At 39.4% G+C, this 23767-nt stretch overlaps 3 protein-coding genes across 5 annotated transcripts; 1 reads left to right on the top strand and 2 right to left on the bottom strand.

Moving 5' to 3' along the window:
- The first annotated feature begins 3364 nt into the window (after positions 1-3364).
- Positions 3365-5323, top strand: LOC135634864 (uncharacterized). Of its 2 annotated transcripts, none has more exons than XM_065145538.1 (2): positions 3365-3521; positions 3881-5323. In XM_065145538.1, the coding sequence occupies exon 2, from the start codon at positions 3983-3985 to the stop codon at positions 5156-5158; it is 1176 nt and encodes a 391-aa protein (XP_065001610.1). In that variant the 5' UTR covers positions 3365-3521; positions 3881-3982; the 3' UTR covers positions 5159-5323. The 2 variants fall into 2 exon arrangements, with proteins under 2 accessions (XP_065001610.1, XP_065001611.1); XM_065145539.1 differs by having other exon boundaries at positions 3462-3521; positions 3898-5323.
- An 864-nt stretch (positions 5324-6187) lies between these two features.
- Positions 6188-9776, bottom strand: LOC135634865 (homeobox protein knotted-1-like 6). 2 transcript variants are annotated; one of them, XM_065145541.1, is made up of 5 exons: positions 8879-9776; positions 8671-8793; positions 8430-8565; positions 6725-6978; positions 6188-6636 (listed from the first exon to the last, which is right to left on the bottom strand). In XM_065145541.1, the coding sequence occupies exons 1-5, from the start codon at positions 9230-9232 to the stop codon at positions 6430-6432; spliced, it is 1074 nt and encodes a 357-aa protein (XP_065001613.1). In that variant the 5' UTR covers positions 9233-9776; the 3' UTR covers positions 6188-6429. The 2 variants fall into 2 exon arrangements, with proteins under 2 accessions (XP_065001613.1, XP_065001612.1); XM_065145540.1 differs by having other exon boundaries at positions 6725-6996; positions 8879-9774.
- Positions 9777-10928: 1152 nt separating this feature from the next.
- LOC135636019 (protein SHORT HYPOCOTYL IN WHITE LIGHT 1-like) lies at positions 10929-14339 on the bottom strand. Its single transcript, XM_065147534.1, has 4 exons — positions 14124-14339; positions 13798-14019; positions 13608-13673; positions 10929-11245 (listed from the first exon to the last, which is right to left on the bottom strand). Exons 1-4 carry the CDS (start codon positions 14274-14276, stop codon positions 11093-11095), a joined length of 594 nt encoding a protein of 197 aa, XP_065003606.1. The 5' UTR covers positions 14277-14339; the 3' UTR covers positions 10929-11092.
- Between the last annotated feature and the right edge of the window lie 9428 nt (positions 14340-23767).

The following is a 23767-nucleotide window of genomic DNA, read 5'->3' on the forward strand; positions in this document are numbered from 1 at the left end:
TTGCGGCAAAGAAGTTACTGCGGGGAGCCTGGAAGCGACCACAACAGAGGAACCTACCGGCAGTTGTTGCGGGCCGGGAAACGGCCACGGAGATGTCGCAGCACCCCTGAGATTGTAGAGGCTGCAGTTTGAGAGGCAAATCTCAGGTAGATCTACGATGCTTCCGTCGCAATTTGAGAGGCACTAAGCGGCGAGCGGAGAAGTCGGGGGAGAGCATCGTGGGTGGGGAAAGAAGACTGCAGCGGTATCCCACGAGGGTGCGTAGCGAGCTTCGCAGGGTGAGTGCCAAGTGTTAGTGTTAACATCTTTATGATGTGGCCTTGGGGCCAATACGGCTGGGTTCGGGTCCGAATAATTGGAGATCTTCTTGAATGACCCTTAAGACTGCTGAGGTAGCCGACTGCGGTGGTCCGATCGCAACGGGGTCACTATTTTCTCCGAGAGGGGATCCCTTGCTTGGGCGTTCGGTGGGAAGCACTCCGTCTTTGTACCTACACACAGGTCGGGTCGAGAGAGCCTGACCCGACCCCTTCGACGATCAAGTCAGTCGATAATCTCAGGGGGTTTTTCTTATTTTGATCTCCCTCTCTCTTCGTTCCGAACACGAGGGTTTTTATAGGGATAGTCACCGTTTCTTGATATGCCCGCTTGTAGGGAGTAGGGTCGTACCTTGGATAACGTCTGACATCGATAATGGCGTTGCGTGAAGAACCGGGCTCCTACAGGATGGTGATGTGCCTCGGTCGGTGTTTTGGTCTGCTTCGGCTAGGCGCTGTCAGGTCAGATCGAGGCAAGCGACCCCCGCAACTTCTCGGTCTGCATGACCTAGGAGACGTCACCCGAGAGCAGGTGACATTAGTTCGTGTCCCATCATTATTATTACCCTCATCACAAGGATCCTGTGGAGGCATGCTGAAAAGGGGAGATCAAAGCCAGCGAGACGAGAAAGAGATCGGAGAAGGAGGCGAATCTTGTACTTGATCACGACTCTTTAAATGATTGATGCCCTTCTCGACGGAGGAGGCGACGACTTGGTTGACCACGGAAGAGGATGCAGTTGCAGCTTCCTTGGGATTATGCAGCAGAGGAAGCTGCTACATGGTGGAGGAGTCCCGTCGGTCTCTAGTGAGACTGGAAGGGGAGAAGCAATGGCGCAACAGCACAACAGCGCTGCCCTTTCCATCCAGATGAGGAGAAGCAGCGGTGCCGGAAGAGGAGAAGCAGCGACGCAGTGGCACAGCGATGCTGCCCTTTACAACCAGAGGATAAGAAGTAGCGGCGCAACGACACATTAGCGTTACCCACCCTTTACAGTCGGAGGAGAAGAAGCAGCGGCATAGGTGTACGTAGGCAACAACGTAGGTGTACGTCGGGATGAGCTTCTCGAATTCGCCCTCCCCGAGTGTACTGCTGTTGCCGAGGTTCTCCCTAAAGAATGACGCACTGACAGTGGTGGAATACTTGGTCACCGTGGTTTTGAGACGAGATAGAGCCCTCATATTACTGTGGCTTCGGATCTGATATCATATTAAAAGAGATAGAAGAATGAAGAATTATTGAAGAAGCTGTCTCGCATTGACATATTCTCTCACTATTTATAAGAAAAAAAAAAGTTCATCAACGAAGTAAGAGATTTCATAGTACTATTACAAAAATCTCATATGCTATCACACACAACGCCTGTTCATAAAAAGAATTCTCACGGGTTTCTTTTCGTCGCGCCGATTGAACAACCAGAGATCGGCGCAGAAGCAATGGCACGATTAAAAATGGCGGACAAGGCCCAACAACAGAGAGAACAAGCTCGAAGCCCATCGCAGACGCTTTGGGAAAGAAACTTGATGCGCTTCTCGACAGGTTGAGCGTCAACCTTGTCTTCGCTTGGTTCCATAGGTTTTACCGGATTTGAATGCTGTGGAAGGGGAGACAGAGGCCCACACGCACCAATCGATCCATGAAGAGTAAAGTGAGCTTGCAAGCACTTACAGCAGGACAGAGTTTAAAAGATTAATCAGATAGGATTAGGATTAATCTTTATATGTTATAGATCTCATAATCTTTTTCATAATTCTCACATCACCGATCTTTAATTCCTAATCCATCAAGTTAATTAGGATTGTAATTTTATTCCAATTATTAAATTTTAATTTATTCGAGCGTGAATTATCACTTGCTAAATCGTGCTACACAATTATCATCACTGATGATGAAGTCAGCCTAACATCTATCACAAGTCAAAATGAAATAATAATAATATTATTATTATTATGTCAATCTGCGTGAAGACTATTTCTCGACAACTCAATGAGCGGATGTCAATCCCCATTGAAATTATCAGCATACAACTCCAAGTATCAACACTTCTGCCCTAATTAATGAGGGGCCTTCTAATTTTCCTTTTTATGTTGAAGATTCATCGTGTTATCAATTGGGTGGTCAATCACGTCGGGACCAATAAATTTTTTAGCTTTTATAAGAATTTATTTTTTGAATTTAGATTTTATCGTTCCCTTTTGTCAATAAAATTCTTTAGTTTTTCTTTTTTAACAAAAAAAACACGTTGCTCATGAATAATCCATGTAATGATCAAATAAGATAAGCCAGTTGATATTATTAATGCCACGAGAAGAGCTAGAAAGTGACTTATGAAAAATATCATTAGAACAAACAAAAGGATTTCTGACCACTTAGCTATGATAAGTGATATTAACTCAACATCAGAAAATTAAACATGAAAAAAATCATATAGTTGAGTTTATGTAATTGGCACATTGCGACTTTTGTTTACTGTATAGTTATTTGCCTTTCTTCATAAATAGTAAATGCAGCATCTGCTGGTGGTGCCTAATCCCATAACTACCACGTGGGTTGACCGTGACCAATTTCGCGATAATATATATATATATATATATATATATAGTAAATTCTTGTAATATATATATATATATATATATATATATATATATATATATATATTTGAGTTGTTTCAGTAAGAATCCTCATTTTTAAAATTTCTTCCCTTTTTTTCCCGTTACTTTCCCAATCCAAATAGATCCAATCATAATATTTTTATCAATACAAGACAAATACTGTGACACAGTACAAAGTGGAAGGAGATTTGAGTACATTGACAAAAGAAAAGAAAAGAAAAGAAAAAATCATTAAGAGAACAATTGCAGAAGATGAATTCGGGTCGCTTTTAGTCAGCAATAATGGACCGTGATGCCGTCCAACAAGGAACATCTGATAGTATTGGCTGATACATAAATGCAGGACCAATGGAAAATTTTGCTCAAGAGTCCCTTCCTGTCACACACGTCTGATCTCACATCTCTCACCAAGTTCTTAGGTGAAGATTGTTACTGCACCGTGGTTGCTTTCATGGATGTAGCTTCCAGACTTTGACCACGGAAGGCCTCATTAAAATCACCTCTGTACTGTTCTCCCTCTCTCTCTCTCTCTCTCTCTCCTTTTCCCTCCTCCATGAGCCAGCACTGAGGAAACAGCAAGAACTCTTTTAGGTATGCCGTTCTTATGTTTCTCCATTTGATTGATGGCTAAACTTTTCTTTCTTTTAATCTCTTGTTCTTTTTGTGCGCCTGCTTTTACTTTTTCATCTGTTCGTCTTTGGTGGAGCTTGGATTTTGATATATGTGGATTGTTTCCTCTTCATCTTATACAATAGTTGCATGTTGTTTCCCCTTCCCTCTCCTGTCGCATAACTTGTATGATCATCAGCTTTTGGGCTAACAAGACATCACAAATCATCAACTTCGTAGCTTTATTCTCTCTGGATGCTGTGAACTTGGGGCGATATTATTGTTTGTTATCTTGGAAAAATACCAAATAACCATGCATTAAAATCAGACACTGGTTTTAGGTGTCTTTGTCTTGCAGAGGAACAGAGTTGCTAAATAGGAGAAGAGAAATACTATTAGGACCGGTGGAGAAGACGAGTGCTTGGTTACATAGGAAAGCCAACATGCTGAGGCAGGTATCCAGTAGGAACCACAGAGCAAAAGGGGGATTCAAGGCGAAGAATGCTCTCCAGATAAGCATGTTGGTTGCTGTTTGTGTCTGGTTGCTTTACCAGATGAAGCACTCCCATGATCGGAGGAAGGCCTACGAGGAAAGGTTCGGAGCTGACGAGGCGCGGTCTGAGATCGCTAGCTTTGGCAGGAAGGACCTCCTCCCACGCACAGTCGAGGCGGATTCTGTGCCTGATACCAGAGCGAAAGAGGCCTTGGACCGAGATGTCAAGCATGATGAGCATCCAGCTGAGGAGGCTGAGCACAAGGAGCATACCGCTCACGGAGTAGACAAAGATGAAAAGAAAACGGGTGCGTTAGAGGATCAAGAACACGAAGAGCAGTCTCATGAGGCTCGAGAAAAAAGCTTTAAAGCCGATGACGCGGCCAGTGAGGTAATCCACAGTGACAGTCAACACGTAGAACACGAAGAACTAACTCAGGAGGCACGGGAAAGAAGCTTCACAGCTGATGATGCTTCTAGCGCTGTTGATCATTTTGTTCCGGTTAGAGAACCTGAATCTGGAATTGGACTGTTTGATTCATCCAAAGGAACTCATTCGAGTGTGGCTCGTGAGGACAACTCGACTGTGCCTGACGTTAAGGTGACCACAAGCACAACCGGTGAAGCTGATGATGGCGTGGATGACCAAACCGAATTAGAAACTGCAGATCGCATATTCAATGAGACAAAACCGCAGACGCATTCAGCAAATGGATCCGATGATCGAACAGAATTGGAGTTGGGATCAACATATTCGTCGAAGAAACAAACCGATGTCCGGAAGAATCATACTGCAGAGACTCCGAAAAACCAAACCACGATGGATGTTATGGCTCTACGGCATCCAACCAATTCGCATCCACTTCAAGATCAACTTCCATGGAAAAAGAAGTCCGAGACAGAGAATGCAGTGATCGTCGACAGCGAGCCACATCGAACTGCCCAAACAGAGGAACCGGAGGGGAGCACCATCCAAGGTGGGAACAAGCGGGTACTTCCACGAGAACCCAGGGACTCCAACCTGCATGGTATTGCTTCAGTGGAAGAAAGAGATGGGCGTCGCGATCGCACCAGTTCACGGAAGATCCAGCACAAAGTAGAGACCGGTAAAGAGGAAGTTGTGTAGTGATCGGTGAGGCTCTTGATTGGGTTTTAGTTTTAGTCCAAGCAATAGCCATGTTGTCCTTGTTTTTGATTCAGCAAGCCATGGAAGCAAACATTTCTCCATTTGCTCCGTGGCAAACTCAGATGTCCTTGACATATACACACACTTGTTGTGCTATTTCCAATAGCTACCCAGCCATGAGACTCTTAAACATCAAACATACCTGTGAGAATTATATTACCGATCTTTAAACTTATAACATCATGGATCTGATTCAGAAAACTTGGTGGAGAATTGACCAAGCACTATTTGTACTCAACCTTTCAGCTCCTTCTGCTCCAATGGATGCTTTATTGTTTAGGTAAACAACCGATGACATCTCTAATGCGTAGAGCTTACATACTTGTCTATGCCCGTCTTACCAAACTCTCTACCTGTCAGATTGATGATATGCTTCTTCATCTATGTCTGATAACAAGCCCTGATTCTTAATTAGCCTTTCGATGCATATATAACCATCGTCAACACCTATAGTTGGCCTGCAGGAAACCTGTGCACGTACACAAAGGAAAAGAAGCCTTCGTACTCCTACCGCGCGGTATGAGTAGATTTCTCGCCAGCAAGAGGGAAACGGAAGCTGCATGACTTCACTGCTTCGGCCAGTCGTCGAGCTTCTCTTGCCGTGTAGCAATTTGGATTCATTCACTGAAGCTTATTTATTCTGCCATCGCCACCACCACCAACCTGAAGCGTTTTTATTCTGCCATATCTGCAGATACCAGCTCTCTTTCTTCGTCTGGATCTCCTACTATTCAACCCATCGCCACCACCACCAACCTAAAGCTTCAACAATTTATGATGGTTGTCGTTGCCGATGTCTGCTGAAATTTCTGACTCCGCGTCGATCTCCTAAAATTCAACAGATCACCACCAAACATTTACTTCAACGATCTTTGATGGTTGTCGTTGACCGTCTCCTGGGGACATATAAGGACAGTCAAACTATTCTTAGGGAAGCAATGATCTGCCACCATGGGTAGTAAAATGTCGTCGTTGTAATAGTTCTTTGGTATTCTTCGTATTTAAAGCACTTCTTTTATCGGTTCCTTTCCAAACACTGGACTGATGATTACAGATAGCTGTGCTTTCGTCAAATGATAGAGCCCAAGATGATACTTTGAATCAAATCCAGCCCAGTTAAACCTTCATCATCAGGCCGAAGAACCATTAACCCATATCGGCCTGCGTATGGTTTTCCACGAATCAAGCAGTTCCAAGACTGTCAGGGTCCATCATTGTCCTGCGTGACATCGGGCGTCACTCATGAAGCCTCCATCCGCATGAAGAACAGCAGCATTCGATGGATCGTAGCCATCCGTCATGATGAACTGCTCGTCTTTGGCTGGCTTCCAGTGTCGCTTTCTCTGGTTTATGAACCAGTTACTGATCTGCTTCTGGTCAAGTCCTGTCGATTCTGCCAACGCTCTCTTCTCCGATTCCTGCGCATGTTTCGGGCACAGGCATTAGGGTTTGAGACTTTTTGAGTTATGGCCGTTGCGAGAAGGGTTGCGAGTCGGTAAGACGTACTGATGGGTATGGCCATTTGTAGTGCAGCTCCCACCAGCTGAGTAGCTTCTCGATGGCTTCTTTGGGGAGCTTTCCTTTCTTCTTCTTCTTTTTGGACAGCTCTTGCCTGAGGCTGCTCATGTGCCCACTATACCTCTTCAGGAGGAAGTTCTTTAACTCTACTTCCTCGCCGCACTGGTCGATCTTAGGAAGTCGAGTCTTGCTTCCACCTGCTTCTTGATCCTCTGCCGAGGAACAACCTCCGCTGTTCTCATCTGCATCACAAGAGAAAGCTGTACGACTTATAAGCTGGATGTTTATGTGAGCTCTACTAATCTATCCCATCGTGTTGGGGAAACATATCCTGAATCCGTGGAAGCGATAAACATCACAGTTTTTGTTTTTTGTTTTTTTCATCTCTTTATGTGAAAGATATATATATATATATATATATATATATATATATATATATATATATATATATATATATTGACACCAAATATGAGATTGCAGGAAATTATTGTGCACATAACAATCAGATAAGTGATAAAAATAATAAGAAACATATCTAACGATCATATTTCAGTTAAATTTGACATCTATTCAGTCTAAAATTTGAAGTTTATTAGGAGGTTAAAAGTCATGCTTAGTATAGGTAACAATGATTCTTAGTTATCTTTTTGGTCTCACAGATATTTATTTCTAATAAATTTGACTCGGACCTAAATTCTTCAAAATCTCAGCAAACCAAAATGTGCCCTTGATGGGCACACGCGATCTCTCAAGGTGAAAGGCCATGCATGGAGGAGTTGAAAGCAACATCTCCCACGGCCAGTACGTGGAGCACACGGGCGACTAACAAAGCGTACATGCTTCACCTGCATAGATGAGCGCACCAAGATGTTCCCAAAGAAATAGTCCCAGCGAGCATATGACTCGCTCTTTCTCTCTCTACAAAGAATTTGTTTTACGTGTCTGCAAGACTAACAAATGTTTGGTGATCGTACATCTCTGGCCATCAGAAAGAGTGTGTATATATATATATATATATATATATATATATATATATGACTCATGCGAACAAGAGAATAAAGATGGAGGCCATGTGCTTCACATAGGTGTGCTGTGGTGCCACCTCACACACAAGGTACCCTTGGAATTATAGTGGAATTAGTAGCAAAAGCTGGCGATGTTGGATGGATGTAAAACATGGCAATAAATTGGCATGAAGTGCGTCGGATGCTGTGAGCTTCATTTTTGATGACTTCAGTGTCTTCTTATTTATCATCAAACCATGTACAAGTTTGACTGATGGATGAAACAGAGTTTATCATTTCACATGTGTTCGTAATGAGTAATTGGTCAAGCTTTCGTGGATCTTTTTCATTCATGCAATTCTCCAATTCCAAAGAAAAGTTGAAAGCAATAATGATGCAACGCTTATTGTTCAGGCAGGAAGCAGTGTCGTCTTAGGAACCCTAAGATATGCACCTAACAGTCCTAAAATTTCTAGCTTAATTTCCAAAGATGATTATGCGATTACTACTACTGTATCCTCGTGACAAGGCCATATGAATCCGTCTTACACATTGTTGCCTATGTTATTCTATTGCTGGCTATAGATGTGTATGTATGGCTACTACCGTAGAACAATTTAATCTAGAGAACAGACTATATCGATGGTAATGAAAGCAAACTAGTACTGCTAGCCTGGGGAATAAGTTACCAGAGGAAAGAAGATGAAGGGAACCGTCGGTGATGGAGTTGAGCTGGGATTCGGCCCTTCTGAGGAACTCCTTGGCCTCCTCCACTGGCCTCGTTAGCTCTTCCTTGTACTTCACAAGCACTTGGCAGTAAGCTTCCTATCATAATTCCGATGGTAGAGAACTCAAAACAACGATCAATGGAGGAAAACAAGCTTAACTATCAATATGTCCCGCGTATAGACGAAGGATCTTATATATGACCATGAATCGATCAAGATCAGGATCAGTCAAGGGATGGCTGCTGCTCAACGCCGCTCGCTGCCTTGCCTCGAGCTCTCCAGCGGTTGCTGATAGCCGGTCTGCCACAGCTGGTGGAGCTCCTATCTGCCAACACATGAGATTATTACTAGCACAGGTTGCGTGGCGAGATACAGGTGTAGTTTCAGTGGAGCTGATAGGGTTAATTTACCTTTTGGCAATTGACGTAGGCAGAGAGAAGGCTGGAGTACTGAGGGTGTGAAATGATGCTAGCCTTGATGGTATCTATGTCACTTGAAGAGGCAGCTGCTCTTCTTTGAAATGCATCTTGAGGTGATGAGGAGGATGAGGTTTCAGGGTGCAGGGGATGGTAGTGGGTGGTGGTGAAGGAAAGAGGATCCGCCCAACAGTGTGCTTTTCCATGGAAAAAAGCAGGAGGTGCAGCTACTGCTGCTACTGTTAATACTTTGCTTGTCGTAGCGGACGCAGCTAAAGATGGAGAGGATGTTTGGATGAGCCCCGTAGACTCTCTCTGGTAGTCTTCGACTTGGTAAAGTTCCTCCATCTTTAACCCGAAAAGTTCAGCTTTCCAGAGTTTGATTTGATGGAAGCCTAATGATCGAACCTGAGGCGAGAGAGGCCTACAGTTGATTCTCCGACAGACCTTTACTGAAACAGTCGGAGAGGTGCGGAAGGAATTGGGTCTCAGGATGGTGGGGAAAACCAAGAAGGAGAGAGAGAGAGAAGGGGTGTGGGGGGACGGGGGAGGGGGAGAGGGCTCTTCTTGTCCCACGTCAAATCATGTTGATGGATGTAGCTACGAACCAGCGGCCGAGAGAGAGAGAGGGACGCAAGTGAGAGGGCTCTTCTTGTCCCACGTCAAATCATGTTGATGGTTGTCGCTGCGAAGGAGCGGTGGAGGCCGTCGGTCTAAACCAAGAATTGAAGCCCGCAGAGAGCGTGAGAAGATGATTAGTGTTGGAACTCATGTCGTGGGCTCTTTGATCGATAAAGCGTCATTCTAATCTACAAACTCTCGTATACTCTCCGAACTTCTTCTCTACCCCGAGATACGAGTTCCAGATTCTTGCTTTTGTCATATCTACGGAAAGGACACTAAACTAAGTAGTTAACAGTAAGAGCTTTTCATAGATATATCATAAACCAAGCTTTGGACACCTTTATAGATCACTCGGGCAATAATTGAATTGTGCAACGTTTGTCAAAGAACACGGTCAAAACCTGAGAAGGCATGGGCAGTGACGCCTGGAACAAAGTGAATTGTGCAGATGATGCTGCCCATTTCTAAATGGCTACCTGGCGAAGGTGACATGACATTTGGTCCACGTAAAAGGGTGCATGATGTGACTGCAACTCGTTATATATCGGATTAGGTGAATTCATGGCAGAAAAGGTCGCACCAATCGGATGACTTATTCACCTGTTTACAAAATTAGAGTGGGGCAGATCATGTGGAAAAAGACATTCTGGTCGTACAAACTGGTGCGAGAGGCAGCTTTGTTTGAACTGCAATGTGACTTGGTGGTAGGGTAGAAACGTCAACGTGAACTATATATTATTTTATTTGAATCATTTTCTATTAGACTAAGAAATAATTCGTTTTTTAGCTTACTTGCAATGTCACACACGTCGAACTCTGATCATTAATTATACTGTAGAGAGGAAAAAGACGATGGCGGAGTCGAACGAAGTACGGTAGCAGGGCGAAGCCACGGCGAGCGAGACTTCCGTCTCGTATGGTTTCCTCTGTGAAGAGAAAGCCATCAGGAAGATGAAGAAAGAATACAAAAATTCATTAAATGTAAAGAAAATAAGATTTGAAGGACCATGCATTTTGTCCAATAATCTTCACTGATCCTTTGGGGAGCAGCCAGCCAAAAAAGTTGCGGCAAATACGGCTCCCAACTCATGTTTGCTCGGTGCGCGCATCAGAGAGGGCATGCATGTGAGGTGGGAGCCGCCTCTGGCTCATCTTCCTCCCCTTGAAGTCGAGGCAAGAGGGAGGAAGGTTGGTGGCAGCCACGCTTGCACATTAACACAATATGAAACTTGGAAAAGCAGCAGCCTTCAAGTTTCGTGTGGAGCCTGGGAGGCGTCGGTGCTTCCAGGTTTCATCTGTTGGCTTGTCTCTTTTGCTGCAGCTTTGGAGTGATGAATCCTGTTGCTGCTGCTGCTGTAACACTATACATTCCTGTTGTGAATGGAACTTGTGCAACAACAACACAAGAATGCCGGCCGGCTTGGGTAGTCGAGTTTTGACATTGTCAATGGGCTTGAATCTGGTTTATAATTCTGGTGTGGCAAGTTAAAAAGCATCATAGAAATTAGTCCTCCCCAAATGACACCAAGATATGTACAGACTTGAGGTCTCAGTGCTTCCTCATAAAATGAGGAGGACCATGAATCAAGCAGCACCGACACCACTCCATCTGCTGCCCTCTTCGTCATTCCTGCTTGCATAGTTGTATTGGTTTTCCATCGTGTAAGTCACAAAGGACCATATCCCCCGGACAAGCAGCATGCTAACGAACACCATGCTGCCTAGCGTGCAGACAACCTGCGGTTGGACAAGAGATCGAATCAAGATGGTTAAGCGAAACACAGAAAGCCAAATGAAACAATTTGTACACGAGCTAAGCATAGAACAGGTTCTTGTTTGGTTGCGTTAGACGTGATGCAGAGGAATAAATAGAATCCTTCTTCTGAGGCAAGAGGTGGGCCGGAGAATATCCGTCTGTATATTTTCCTTCACATAAGCCAAGCATGTTATGTAAATATGCATCTGTCAAGTTCTCAATCTGGATGGAGGTTTTATGACGGCGGTGTTGTGATTCTTCTACATACGGAGAGCATCGGCTGAGTTTTAACAGTATCCAGATTATAAGTATCCTATGTACCTAGAGATGTCCTAAAAAGCCTAATATTAACACAATTCGGAGGTGGCCACTTGATTGGTTTCTATACATATTATCACTCTCCCTCATCCTTTCTTCTTCCATTTACTTTTGAGCTCTTACATCCACTGCATGTCATATTGGGTTTGTAATCCGGTCTAACTAATCGCTTTCCTGGATCCATATTGACTAATCGTAAAGTAGGTCTAGCTAATATAAGCATCATTAAGTCACCTGCATTAGCTAAGGAAAAATGGGAATGAAATGACAACGTCAAGTAGTCCCTTATAGCCAACTTCCGGTTCTCTGTTCTGTCTGTCTCCTAATATCAGGGAGACCAAGATATCAAGGTCTAGCCAAGTATAAGGATATCAAACCCAAGCGGAATAAGACGAGGACTATTCTTAAGAGAACAAAGACCAAAGTACAACACCTTGCAAAAAGAAGAGAATTTTTCTTCTACCTCTTCTAGCAGTAAAATGCCCTGAACTATTAGAAACAATCTATTCTCTAGTATAAAAGCATAGAAATAATTTATCATTTTGAAAAAGCAAAAATAGGCTGCAATATATTAACTGAACTTGTAACAAATACCCTAAAAAGCCCATTATTGACAGAGTACACAAGATTTGTATCGGAATTTTCCTAAAAGATTTTAAATAGAAATTCAGAGTAAACAGAAGCAAAAGACCAGATAGAAAATGAAGATCAGTGCTTGCATCAACTCGAGTACCCGATAATCTAGAACCAAGAAATGAATACCATAGTACAGTCTACAACCTAGAGAAAAGGAACATTTTTGCAGGTTAGCGGGCAAACCACATCCTAAACATGTCATCATGCTCATTCCAGAAAAGAAACTTACAATACCATGATTTATCGACTAGAGATTTGCGCAGGCGGTGACACCTATCTCAAGCGAATGCAAAATTTCCACACGGAGAAAATGATTCTGAAGAATTTATTAAAAGAGACAATAGGTGCTCGGTACAAATGCAGTGGTGGTGAAAAAACAAAATTTCTTTACATACTTCAAACGAAGCAAAAGAAGAACACATCATATGTGCCACGAGGGCATAGAACATGACTTGCATAAGTGCTCTATTTATAGATCACAGGTTAAGGACTCTTTTAGAAACACAAAGGGTTTAAAAATTGGATTTAAGTTCAAGAAACAATCGAAAGGAACTATATGTTTGAAACGTCTTTGCTTTCAGATATAACAGAGGGAATGTGAAGCCAGAGATGCATTGGATGTGTTCAACATGTATAAATGGATTGGTCAAGTGTTATGTTTAAAGGACTTCCTGTCTTAATTAATGGACAACCGATATTTCCCATCAATGTTTATCTTTTGAGAGGAATAATCATATAGTATTTCCATATTCAAGAATAACACCTGGATGAAACATAAAAGAGCAAGATACAAGTCTGTGAGAGACTTCTTACTCTCCTAATACCGACACCAAATGTATGAATGACAATTTTCAGTGGTTGTAAACTAACCATTGTGCTCGTAATACAGGAATAGTAGATTGATTTTCTTACACTCTCCTAGTTGCCATTGGGTTTCCTTGAGGAAAGATTGAAGCAATCATAATTCCATATACTAATTATGTCCTCCCTCTCCGATGTGCTAATAATGGCAGCAACAAAATTATTGAAATTCTTGTTTAAACCCACCAGTGAGATGCACAGAAAACAAAGAATCCTTTCCTCCTGAAGGTGATCCAACCACAGCAACTAAAGAAGGACGGATAACTAAATCGCGAAAGCTAATATCTGCTACCAATTATATATTTTAGCTTAAATACGCAAATTCATCTTCCAATAAGCTTGTTCATATACCAAGCTACATTTAAGAATATTGCAATCATTATCTTGATTTGATAAGTAGAATCACCAAATAATCAATCATGACCGAGAATCATTCAGCCTCCTCAAAACAGGGTAAGAAGGCGCCCTTTGAACAAGAGCCACGAGAAGTACAAGAACATACAGAGGGAAGCAAAGAAATAGAATTACCTCAAGAAATGCCTTAAGAATCCACAGGAAGGCCAGTATCAAAACCCCATTGACCGAGAACCCCACCTATTCCAAAATCCCACCACAAATGGTCAGCCAAAAGCACCTCGTAATCATCAAAGCACGAACTTCGCTTCATCCCAACATAAAAAAGGAAAACAAATCAATGAATCAAAGGTGAAGAACGTACCAATTTCGAGGGAATGAACGGCGGTAGCACCGACCGAGCGGCCTTCCGCATCGACCGAGAGATCTTTCTGAAAACGCTATAAAGAAAACCTACGATGAGATCCAAACTCTGGTCTTGTTCCTCCTCGTCCTCCTCATTGTAATCGTCATCCTCCCCGCCACTCTCTTCGCCGCCAATATCGCCAACCCAGGCTCCAGGGTCCAGGACCACCGCTACCTTCTCCTGTGGGCCAAAATTCCAATTTTACGATTACTAAAGTTAATTTATGGCCTCTTGGAGAAGATTCGAGCAGCCTCTTATGGCTTAGATAGAGAAGATTCGAGTACCTTATGGTAGGACGACAACCTCTCGGAGGCTCGGGCCGGAGAGCGAAGGCGGCGATGTGAGAGGAGAGGCAGGGAAAAGGAATGGAAAGAGTTCGACGGCAGCAGGCGAGGAGCCGAGGAAGGGATGAAAGGGGAGATGGCGAAGGACGCCATGGAAGCACGAGAGCAGAGGCCCAAACGATGAGAGCACTCCGGTTCGGGTCGCTGCGGGACCCACGTTCACGATTTTCTCACGTGCCCTTCCACATGAAATTAATTATACATTACCAATCTCCAATATTATGTCATTTTCACATTCTCCGCATTCATTTCATATCGTATTTCTTATAAAATACTCATATATTTTAATATGTTTAAATTGTCTCTGATTAATTTTAAAAAATACTTAAACTGTCATTCAAAAATTTTCTACTTTTTATAATATTTTCAACTATTATAATATTTTGGTCATCATAATAAAAACATTATATGATCTACTCAAAAATACTATTAATAATCTAAATAGACTCCTAATCTCAATCAAATTAATTATAAATTTAAAAAAATAATATTATTATAATAATTTATGATCAATGATAATTAAAAAGACATAATATAATCACCATTAATTCTGCCCTTAACATAAATTAATTATTATAAATAATTTATTAATTTATTATTTACCTCAATGTTTATGTATTATAGTTAAGAAAATGATTAAATTTAATTTTCTTAATCATGTGAACAAGTTAGGAATTATACTAATAAATTAAATTATTAATTGATTTATTTCTTAATGAGTGATATGATTTTTAGGAAGTAAATAGTTTATATTCTATTTTTTGTAATATAAATCATAAAAATAAATATTATATTTCTCATTTTATCTATGAAAATAAAATAAATAAATAAATAAATTAAATTATTACTTACGAGGAGATCTAATCTTTTTCTATATAAAGGGATTGTTATGTTTTGAAATCTCCAAATTGCGATTGTTAAAATTTTATGATATATAATAATGTTCTAATTTTATTTTTTTATAAAATTTTATTATTAATAAATAATGATAATTAATTTATTGTTAGAATGATTATTTGATTTATATTTATCTCTTAAGCTCAAGTGAATTTTAATATTAATTTAACTATTAACTTATTTTTGGATTAACAGAAAGTTCTAATTTATTTAATTAGATATATCTATGTTTCAAGAATTATGTATTATTTTTATAATTTAATTAGTTTTAATTTTAACATCATAAATTTAAATTCTTTAATTCATGGATTTGAGTTATTCTTTAATATTTTAAAATATTAAAATCTAAGTTGATAAAGATGAGTCTAATTGGGGTTTACTCGAGTCAGGTTGATTTGTCACACCTGGTCGGCCTAACCCATGTGGTTATGTACAATCCAGCCCATGTGGCCAGGTACAGCTTAATCCATGAGACTAGGTATGACCTAGCCCATGTGCTCGGGTTGTAGCCAGCCTATATGGTAAGGTATGACCTAATACATGTAGCCAAGCGTAATCCAACTCATGTAGCTATTTGGAAATCTAGACAGGACATCACATGCACAGCCGACCAAAGAACAAAAAATAAAAATCCAGATTTTTCAAGAAAAATATATTATCATTATACAACGATTGGTGCACTAAAAAATCATAAAACTAAAAACTATGTGTATCATTCGAGATATGTTACCTAGGGAGATTGTATATCCCTAAAAAATCATAAATGTATAGAAGATAATGAAGGAGGTCAACGATCCACCTCTATATCAATGATCCACATGATAGATGTGGTGACAATACTCCTCAAATTGTAGTACAATATTTCTCTCTACACACACCACAAGGCCTACACTGTGATCAAGAAGGGATCGACCTTTCTTACTATCCACCAAACTAGGGCTATCGACTGAAGGAGAAAGGAGAGGGAGGAGAATAGGAGGGGCGACCAAGAGAAGACTAGCCTATGCCATCTTTTGGCCCCTGTATTTACAGAGGTCCTATCTTTTAACTATAATGAATCCTACCCTATTGGATACTGGATCTCTATCTAATCACCCAAGCCTTTTGGATTAGTGGATCTAAATCCAATAATCTCTATTTACTCTTATTAGGTCTCACCCAAAAGATCTAATAATTCAGGAGTTTACTATATATCCAATAAGATAAGGGCTTCAATGGATATCTCAAATCCGAAGCTTTACTTATCGTAACACCTACTATATGTGTGTGACCCTCTAAGTGTAATATCGAGTTGGCTATGAGTTATACTAACTTAGTGAATTATTATCTTCTTAATAATTCACTTAACTCATCGACTACGGATGTACTAGGCCACTACACCATAGTTCTCAGACGATATATGAGAATACAATTCATTGAACATATTTGTCCTTAGTTATTGTCTATCTATAATCTCTTATCCATCTAATATCATAGAGACCATATATTTAACATGGTGCTGTCAAGCCCATACGAAATTTACTCGGGTCTCGCTCTAATTGGATTCTCCTAGAGAACTCATTCTCTCTCAATCTGAATGACCTTGGCTAAGGATTTACTTGATCAAGAACATATAGGATATTTTTTTTATGATACCAAGAGCGAATGATCTTTTATTGACACTCAAATACCCTCGTAAGGTTGGCTATCACTCTGAATGACTAGTTGTGCTAGATCTAAAACTTCTAAATCTATAAGTCCATTATCAAAGAGTGGAGTACTATATAGGATATCTTTGGTGTCTCAAGTCTAAGGACCAGATACATAGCTAGGACCACAGAATTACTGTTAGACAATAAGGTATCATCAACTATCTAGCATTTCGTAAGCGGATCAATTAGTGAACTTATTCTCCAATGACTACTAGAATTGTATCTCTAATGTCCCCACATGAGCAACTATGAGACCAACCGTCTACATCATATATACAGGTATATGACACACTAGTCTGTCTGATTATCTGAATGTTCCTCTCGAGTAATCTATGGCTGAGATTATTTAGGATCTATATTTAAAGGCGAATCAGTCTCATTATCGTGATCTCATCACGATCTAATTTTCATTGTATAGATTCATTGATATCATAATATACAATATATAACATAAAATGAAAAAAAAATATCAATAATAAAAATAAGTAAAAAGATGGTGTAGTGTGTCACACGTGTCATCACTCACGTAATTAGCTTACAAGGCACTTATGACTAGTAGTGACTAGGTACGATTTAGCTCATATGATCATGTACGACTCAACCTATGTGGCAACGTACAATCCAACTCATATGACCAAGTAGCAACCAACCCATGTGACAGGGTACAACCAAACCTATGTGGCTAAGTATGGTCCAACTTATGTAGCTATGTATGACTCAGTTTATATGGTTAAACATGACCTCAATTCGTGTATCTAAGCATAACCCAACCCACTTGCCAAGCATGGCCCTGTTCAATGGTCAGGTTTAACCCAACTTGTGAGTGAGGCTTAGCCTAATCCATGAAGTTGAGCCTGCCCAACTATGTGATTAGCTCTAGACACATTGTCGCTCCTCTATCCAACCTATTATACCTCAGTCCAACCTATTACTTGATACAAGCACATGTGACACATGTGACCCATCCAAGACTTAAGTGGGTCGGTTTGATTTGGTCTAGTATTATATAACATAGTTTGATTTCTTCTCCCTTTATTAGTTTGAACTCGTTAATTGACTAAATTAGATATGTTTGATCGATTAAAGTTGGTTTACGGTGATTCCAAACCAACTTGACTAGTTCAAACCTACTTAATCTAATCGAGATCAATCAAATCTACATTAAACTAGTCTATGATGATTCCAAACCGGTTCTATAAGGATTTGAGGTTAGTTCCGTTTGGTCATAATTGAATTAAGTTTGGCTTATGTCAATTAAGTTATTCCAATTAGGGTTTTTGTTGATTGAGGACTATTAAGATATTGATGTTTCATATCTTTAGGATGTGATAAATTAAAAAAAAATTATTTGAATATATAATATAAAAATAATTATTATTTATATATTTTTTAAGTTTATGATATTGATATAATTGTTATCATATAGTCTATATATGGCTAGATTAGTGGTCCATGTTGGAAGTGCAACATATGAAATGAGTTACGAGCTCATCACAGTGCATCATCGGGTGTGATGTATGCCTTGTTATTTGATCGTTTATTTACATGATCATCCATTCATTCACGCATGTATCTAAGAAATTGGTGTGATCAAATATTATAGGAGATTATACTTGGTGTATGATCCTCTATACTATGTTTATTGGTGGCTTCTCAGTGTGCTGAGCCCATATCTCCTTTCACATGTTGCACTTCCAACATGGATAACCAATCTAATGATGATCATGGATGCACTAGTCTACTGATGATCATGGATTATCAAATAACGAAGGCGTACATCACATCCATGATCATCTATCCCGTAAAGTATGTGTTTCCATCTATTATTGGGAGGGTACACCATCGGATGTGATCGGATGTGATGTACGTTTTCGTTATCTGATTATTATGTATGTATTGCATGTAGCTGATGCATAATTTTATTTATTATATAAAAATTATCATTATTTTTTATGTATAAATTTTATGATCAATTGATATATTATCATTTCCTATTAAATTATTAACATTTATATATGTTTCACAAATATTAAAAATTATTTTTATAACTTTTTATAAATCCCTACCAGCATGTATGGTTGATGATATATATTTATTTTATATTTATTTATAGAATAATTTATTACTTTATAATATATCTGAACCTCGTGAGATGTGATCATTTCTTTTAATAAAATGATGATTTATTATATTTTATAAATCAAGATACTATAAATGTTAATGAAAAATATTTAAAATGAACCAAATGAAAACACTGTAATAGTTGGTAAAAAAAATGAACAAAGATTTTTAAGAATATTTTGAATTTTAACTAATTAATAATATTGTTTGGAAAAAACAGAGTTATACGTTTTGAGAAATATTTAAAATATGAATATTTTCTAGGTAAATCATCCTATCATTGTTTCTGTATGTTTTATTTGATATATATATATATATATATATATATATATATATATACAAATAATTGATGTTATTATTCTTTTAGATGTGGTACCAAAAAAAAAAGGGGTACATATTTGAATGCGAAGGATATGCTCCAATACAGGCCCATCAAGGCGGATTATTATTCCTGCATCAAGCGGCAGTAAGTAGTCAATCATATTGTCGAAGTATAAAATGCATGGAGAAGTATTTGATGATCACCGGCTTCGTTCAAACTTATCTCTCTGCATGTCTCCTTGCCCTGACGTGATTGTTCTTAAAAGAACGGAGATGTATCGCAGCTTTCATTCATCAATTTTCCTCGTAATAACAATATATTCGATATGTCGAAGTCAATTGGTTGATTTTTTGTTCGAACAATAAAAAAACTAGTAATTTTTACTAGATTTTTTGGTTCTCTGTGATGCAAAGCATCATATTTATTTTCATTATAATTTGTAGAGTCTAATTTCTCCCGTATTAATTTTTACTAGATTATTATCTATCGCTTTCCTAATGTGAATCATTATTAGGAACTGCTCATTATCACATCTCTTGACTAATAGCTGGGATTCAACGCCCCATTTGGAGTCCTCTCCAACAGGCGCTCTACAGGAAGCTTCGCTTGGTCCGCTGACGAGCTACAGCGGAAGTAGGCCAACAAAAGAGAACCACACGGACCAATGATAGAACCGAAGCTTGTACGATGGCATCTTTGGCTCAGACATTTCCCCCAGTCTGACCGAGAACTGCAACCAGAGAAAGGGCAACAGTAACAGGAGGAAATCACAAGTGAAAGCTTCCTTCGATGTCCTCCTTGTTCCTTGACTTCTGGGTTGAACCTTTTCAGAATATGATGTAGGGTGCACTTTAATATCGTGATTAGATTGTTCGAATACAACTCTGAACTATTCGTTCATGCACATGTATGAGCGCTACTTTAGCTGTTTGCATTCGGTGGCTACTGAATAAGATGCTCTGTTTTAGTCCACTCTTCCACAGGATATGTTGCAGGAACCTTGTAGCGATCTCCTCATGTGGCAACTTCGAACCAATCTTAATTATGATTGACTCTGTTCAGATGAATTCCGAGGTTTCTGTGCCCACAGCTACGCGATGCCATTGCATCACATCTACTGTTCAGACTACAATTTGTCTTCACATCTTTAACTCGTCTATTTGATTGTCTGAATGTGGTTGATGGAAGAAAACGACAGCGGTTGAATATTCCTTGGATCAGAGCTGCACTGTGGTCAACCAAGTAGTTACGCTGGCACTAGCAATGCCGGTCTTCAACAGCTAATCAGATGATTGGTTGCCATGCCATGTACGCTGTGGAACCTTTGAATCTGATCAGGAGAGGAGCACACAAGTCTGGAAGAATTGCATCATCTTCCTGCTGATCATGGTTTGTTGGTACAATAAAGTAATCTGCTCGGCGATTGTGGTAGAACATAACCCTGTAATGGATCTTCGATTGTGGTGTCTATGCTTACATCTGCAAACATTTCAGCAGAAACCTCTTGATTACACGTATCACAAAGAAAGAATGCTGAAGCAGATTAGAAGCGATGCTTATTCGTCAATAAATTTTTATATCTGACAGAAAATTTCAGCGCACTGACGATTGCTTATTGCGATCGAAACATATTCTTTTGCATTCAAAGGAAGCAAGTTTCTGAAGCGAGTATGCGATGATGCTCGAACTCGAAAGCAATGTCATTGCAGTCCTCCATTGATGCTGCTGTCTCCTGACTCAACAGATGGAAAGAACTCCAAGTCGATGTAAGGCGAATACGACGAAGACGAGAAGAACTCTGGTAATCCAGGGTCGGCCATGGCACTCTGACGTGCTGGCACCGCGATCTCTAGGTCGGGAAAGGCCCCGCCGGCTGTGCACTCTATGACATCAGGAACGAAAGCCGATGGCGGCAGCACGCGTGCCGTAGGCCCGGCGTCTTCGTGTGGTGGTCGACTGGTTTGCTGCCTCGGTGCGCCGGTGAGCCTCTGCACCAACTGGCGGAAGCTCCGGGCGTCCGCGCGATACACCCTCGGTGGCGGCAGCACGGGCTTCCTCCATGGCTTCGTCGCAGGCTTGCGCACGGCGTGGCGGGGCGGCGACTGGGGTGCCAACCGGGCGTCTGGATGCTGATATGTGGGTGGAAATTGAGCGGGCGTGTTCTTCATTTGCCGTGTGGTTTTACTCGGCTGGTGACACCATCGTCGGGAAGAAGCTGTGTTATATAGAGTTAGAACGACTGCGTTGTTGATCTAAGCGTGGCGGCTCAACTAGCGACATCCGCGTGGCACGAGTGGTCAAAGCTCGGGGCTACGTCACGCGTTTGACCGTGGTACCAAGTTGATGTAAACTCGTCAAAATGGGTTGTAGGAAAAGGTTCGTCGATCAGGCTTTGAGCTTGAATTATTTACATGTCATTCGAAGAGAGTGAATATAGATTGTGGTAATTGTTGTATCGGTAAACCACCTGTGGTCAACGCTGTCGAGTGGTGACCTGAGAAGGTAACTCAACAGGTCAAACTCAGGGATTCTCCGATGCCAATGCGATGTCCTCCTCATCTCAGTATTCTGACGTGTTGGGCATATATATTGATCTCATGGGGATCCTATCTCAGACGTTGACGCATAGCAAAGTAGGTCCGTGGGTTGGGCCATGGTGGGTTCCGATCAATCCCACTTCCGTATATAGTAATTATGATTTTTATATGGTATTAGAGTTATATTTTAAAATTAAATATTTAAATCATAAAAATATTTTAGATATATTTTGTATTTGTATCTATTTATTAGTACTCTCTGCTTGCGAAAAGATATTATTCGATTTTGATTTATGATACTTAAATGAATCATCTATGTTATCGATTTATTTTTTTAAGTACTTTGTTCTATTGCTTGGTTATAAACAATGCGAGGTTTCTTGATTGATAAACTATCATTGAAAGCTTGTTATTAATGATAATATTATCGAGGGCCACGATCTTCGATGGTCTCTAGCCTAATCATGGGCAGCAACTATGTACATATCGGAAGTGACATAGGGCGTGACAGCCAACGGCGGTCGCATGCACAATTGCTTATATGCAGCAGCCTTACAGTGGCCAGCTTGCCTTGGTCATAGGTGATTGTAGCAACACTGCTGCATGTAGTATTTATGATGATTGCTGCAACATCGTTACATATGGCGACCGTAGTAATGCAATTGAGGCATTTGCTAGTCATTGTCGGTGTCAACTAGACGCTGAAGACCAACAATTGCACAAGCGGAAGCATGGGCATAGCCATGTGTCATGGCAATCGTGGGTTGTCGGATGATGCATGCGTATAACCACGCATGGGTATGATGACACAATGTGGTGACACAGTGCGACGATAGTAAGGTCATTGATAAATCGCTTAAGAACATTTATGGTGTTGGTACATTACCAGCAAGACTAGACCGTGTGGGCATGGTGAAATGCAATAGCAATGACTAAAATTTATTCTTTCTTTTTTAAATAAAAATATATTTTTATCCCTCGAAAATCAAATAATTTCAATTTATGTCTGTTAATTTATTCTTCTAGTTATATTTTCTAGAAATTGAATGTTTCTATTATATATCCCATATAAAATTATAATTTTACCCTTTGAAAATTAATTTTTTTCTTATATCCTTAATTATAAAATTAATTAGTTTAATTTATTTTAATCATATATTTTGTTCAGACTTGATCATGATTATATTTTGACTACTGATTGGATTTAGATTTGACCTAACCAAGTTTAAATCGAATTCGAAAAAAATCAAATTCTCAATTTTTGACTTTGATAAATTTTAATTTTGATGATTCTAATTAGTCAAATGGTCAGCCAAAATCTATATGCTAAATTTGAGTAGTTTAATTTTAGACCTATACAATTTAATATAATTGACTGGTGTAAGAGTCTAATACAAAATTTAAACAAATATAAATTAAGGTTTTCTTTTCTATTTTTCATGTGACATATTTATAAAATTTTGAATATGATAAATAAAAATATAATTATCATTCTTTGATATTTATTTAGTTATTCACATATCTGTTTAAAATTATAAAATAATATTTATTTTTTTCAACATGATTATAGTTATCATATGAGTTTTCTTTTATGTTGATTAATGTTTGATAATTATTATGATTATTATTTTATTATTATTAAACTATTTCAACATAAATTAAATTAAAATTTTTGATGAATATTATTTATAACTCATATTCCTAAGTTTTATTTTATTGGTAGTTGTCAAAGTAGCTTGGAATGATAAGTTTATAGGATGTAAATTGTGATAAATATTATATTATTTATAAAAATAATTTAAATTATATTTTATATTATTGTATTGGTCTTATAGCTACCAAATGGTCTCGATCAATAACTTATAAAATTATATTAAATAATTAGTCTTTATTAACATCAAGAAAAATAATATTTATAATAACACATAATTAAGAGATTTAGAAAGGCTAAAGGAGAATTTACTTTGAATAATTATATGATGAGGTAGAATGATACTATTTTATATTGAATACTAA

The sequence above is a fragment of the Musa acuminata genome, chromosome BXJ3-4, assembly GCF_036884655.1.
Source record: "Musa acuminata AAA Group cultivar baxijiao chromosome BXJ3-4, Cavendish_Baxijiao_AAA, whole genome shotgun sequence".
In the NCBI taxonomy this organism is placed as follows: domain Eukaryota; kingdom Viridiplantae; phylum Streptophyta; class Magnoliopsida; order Zingiberales; family Musaceae; genus Musa; species Musa acuminata.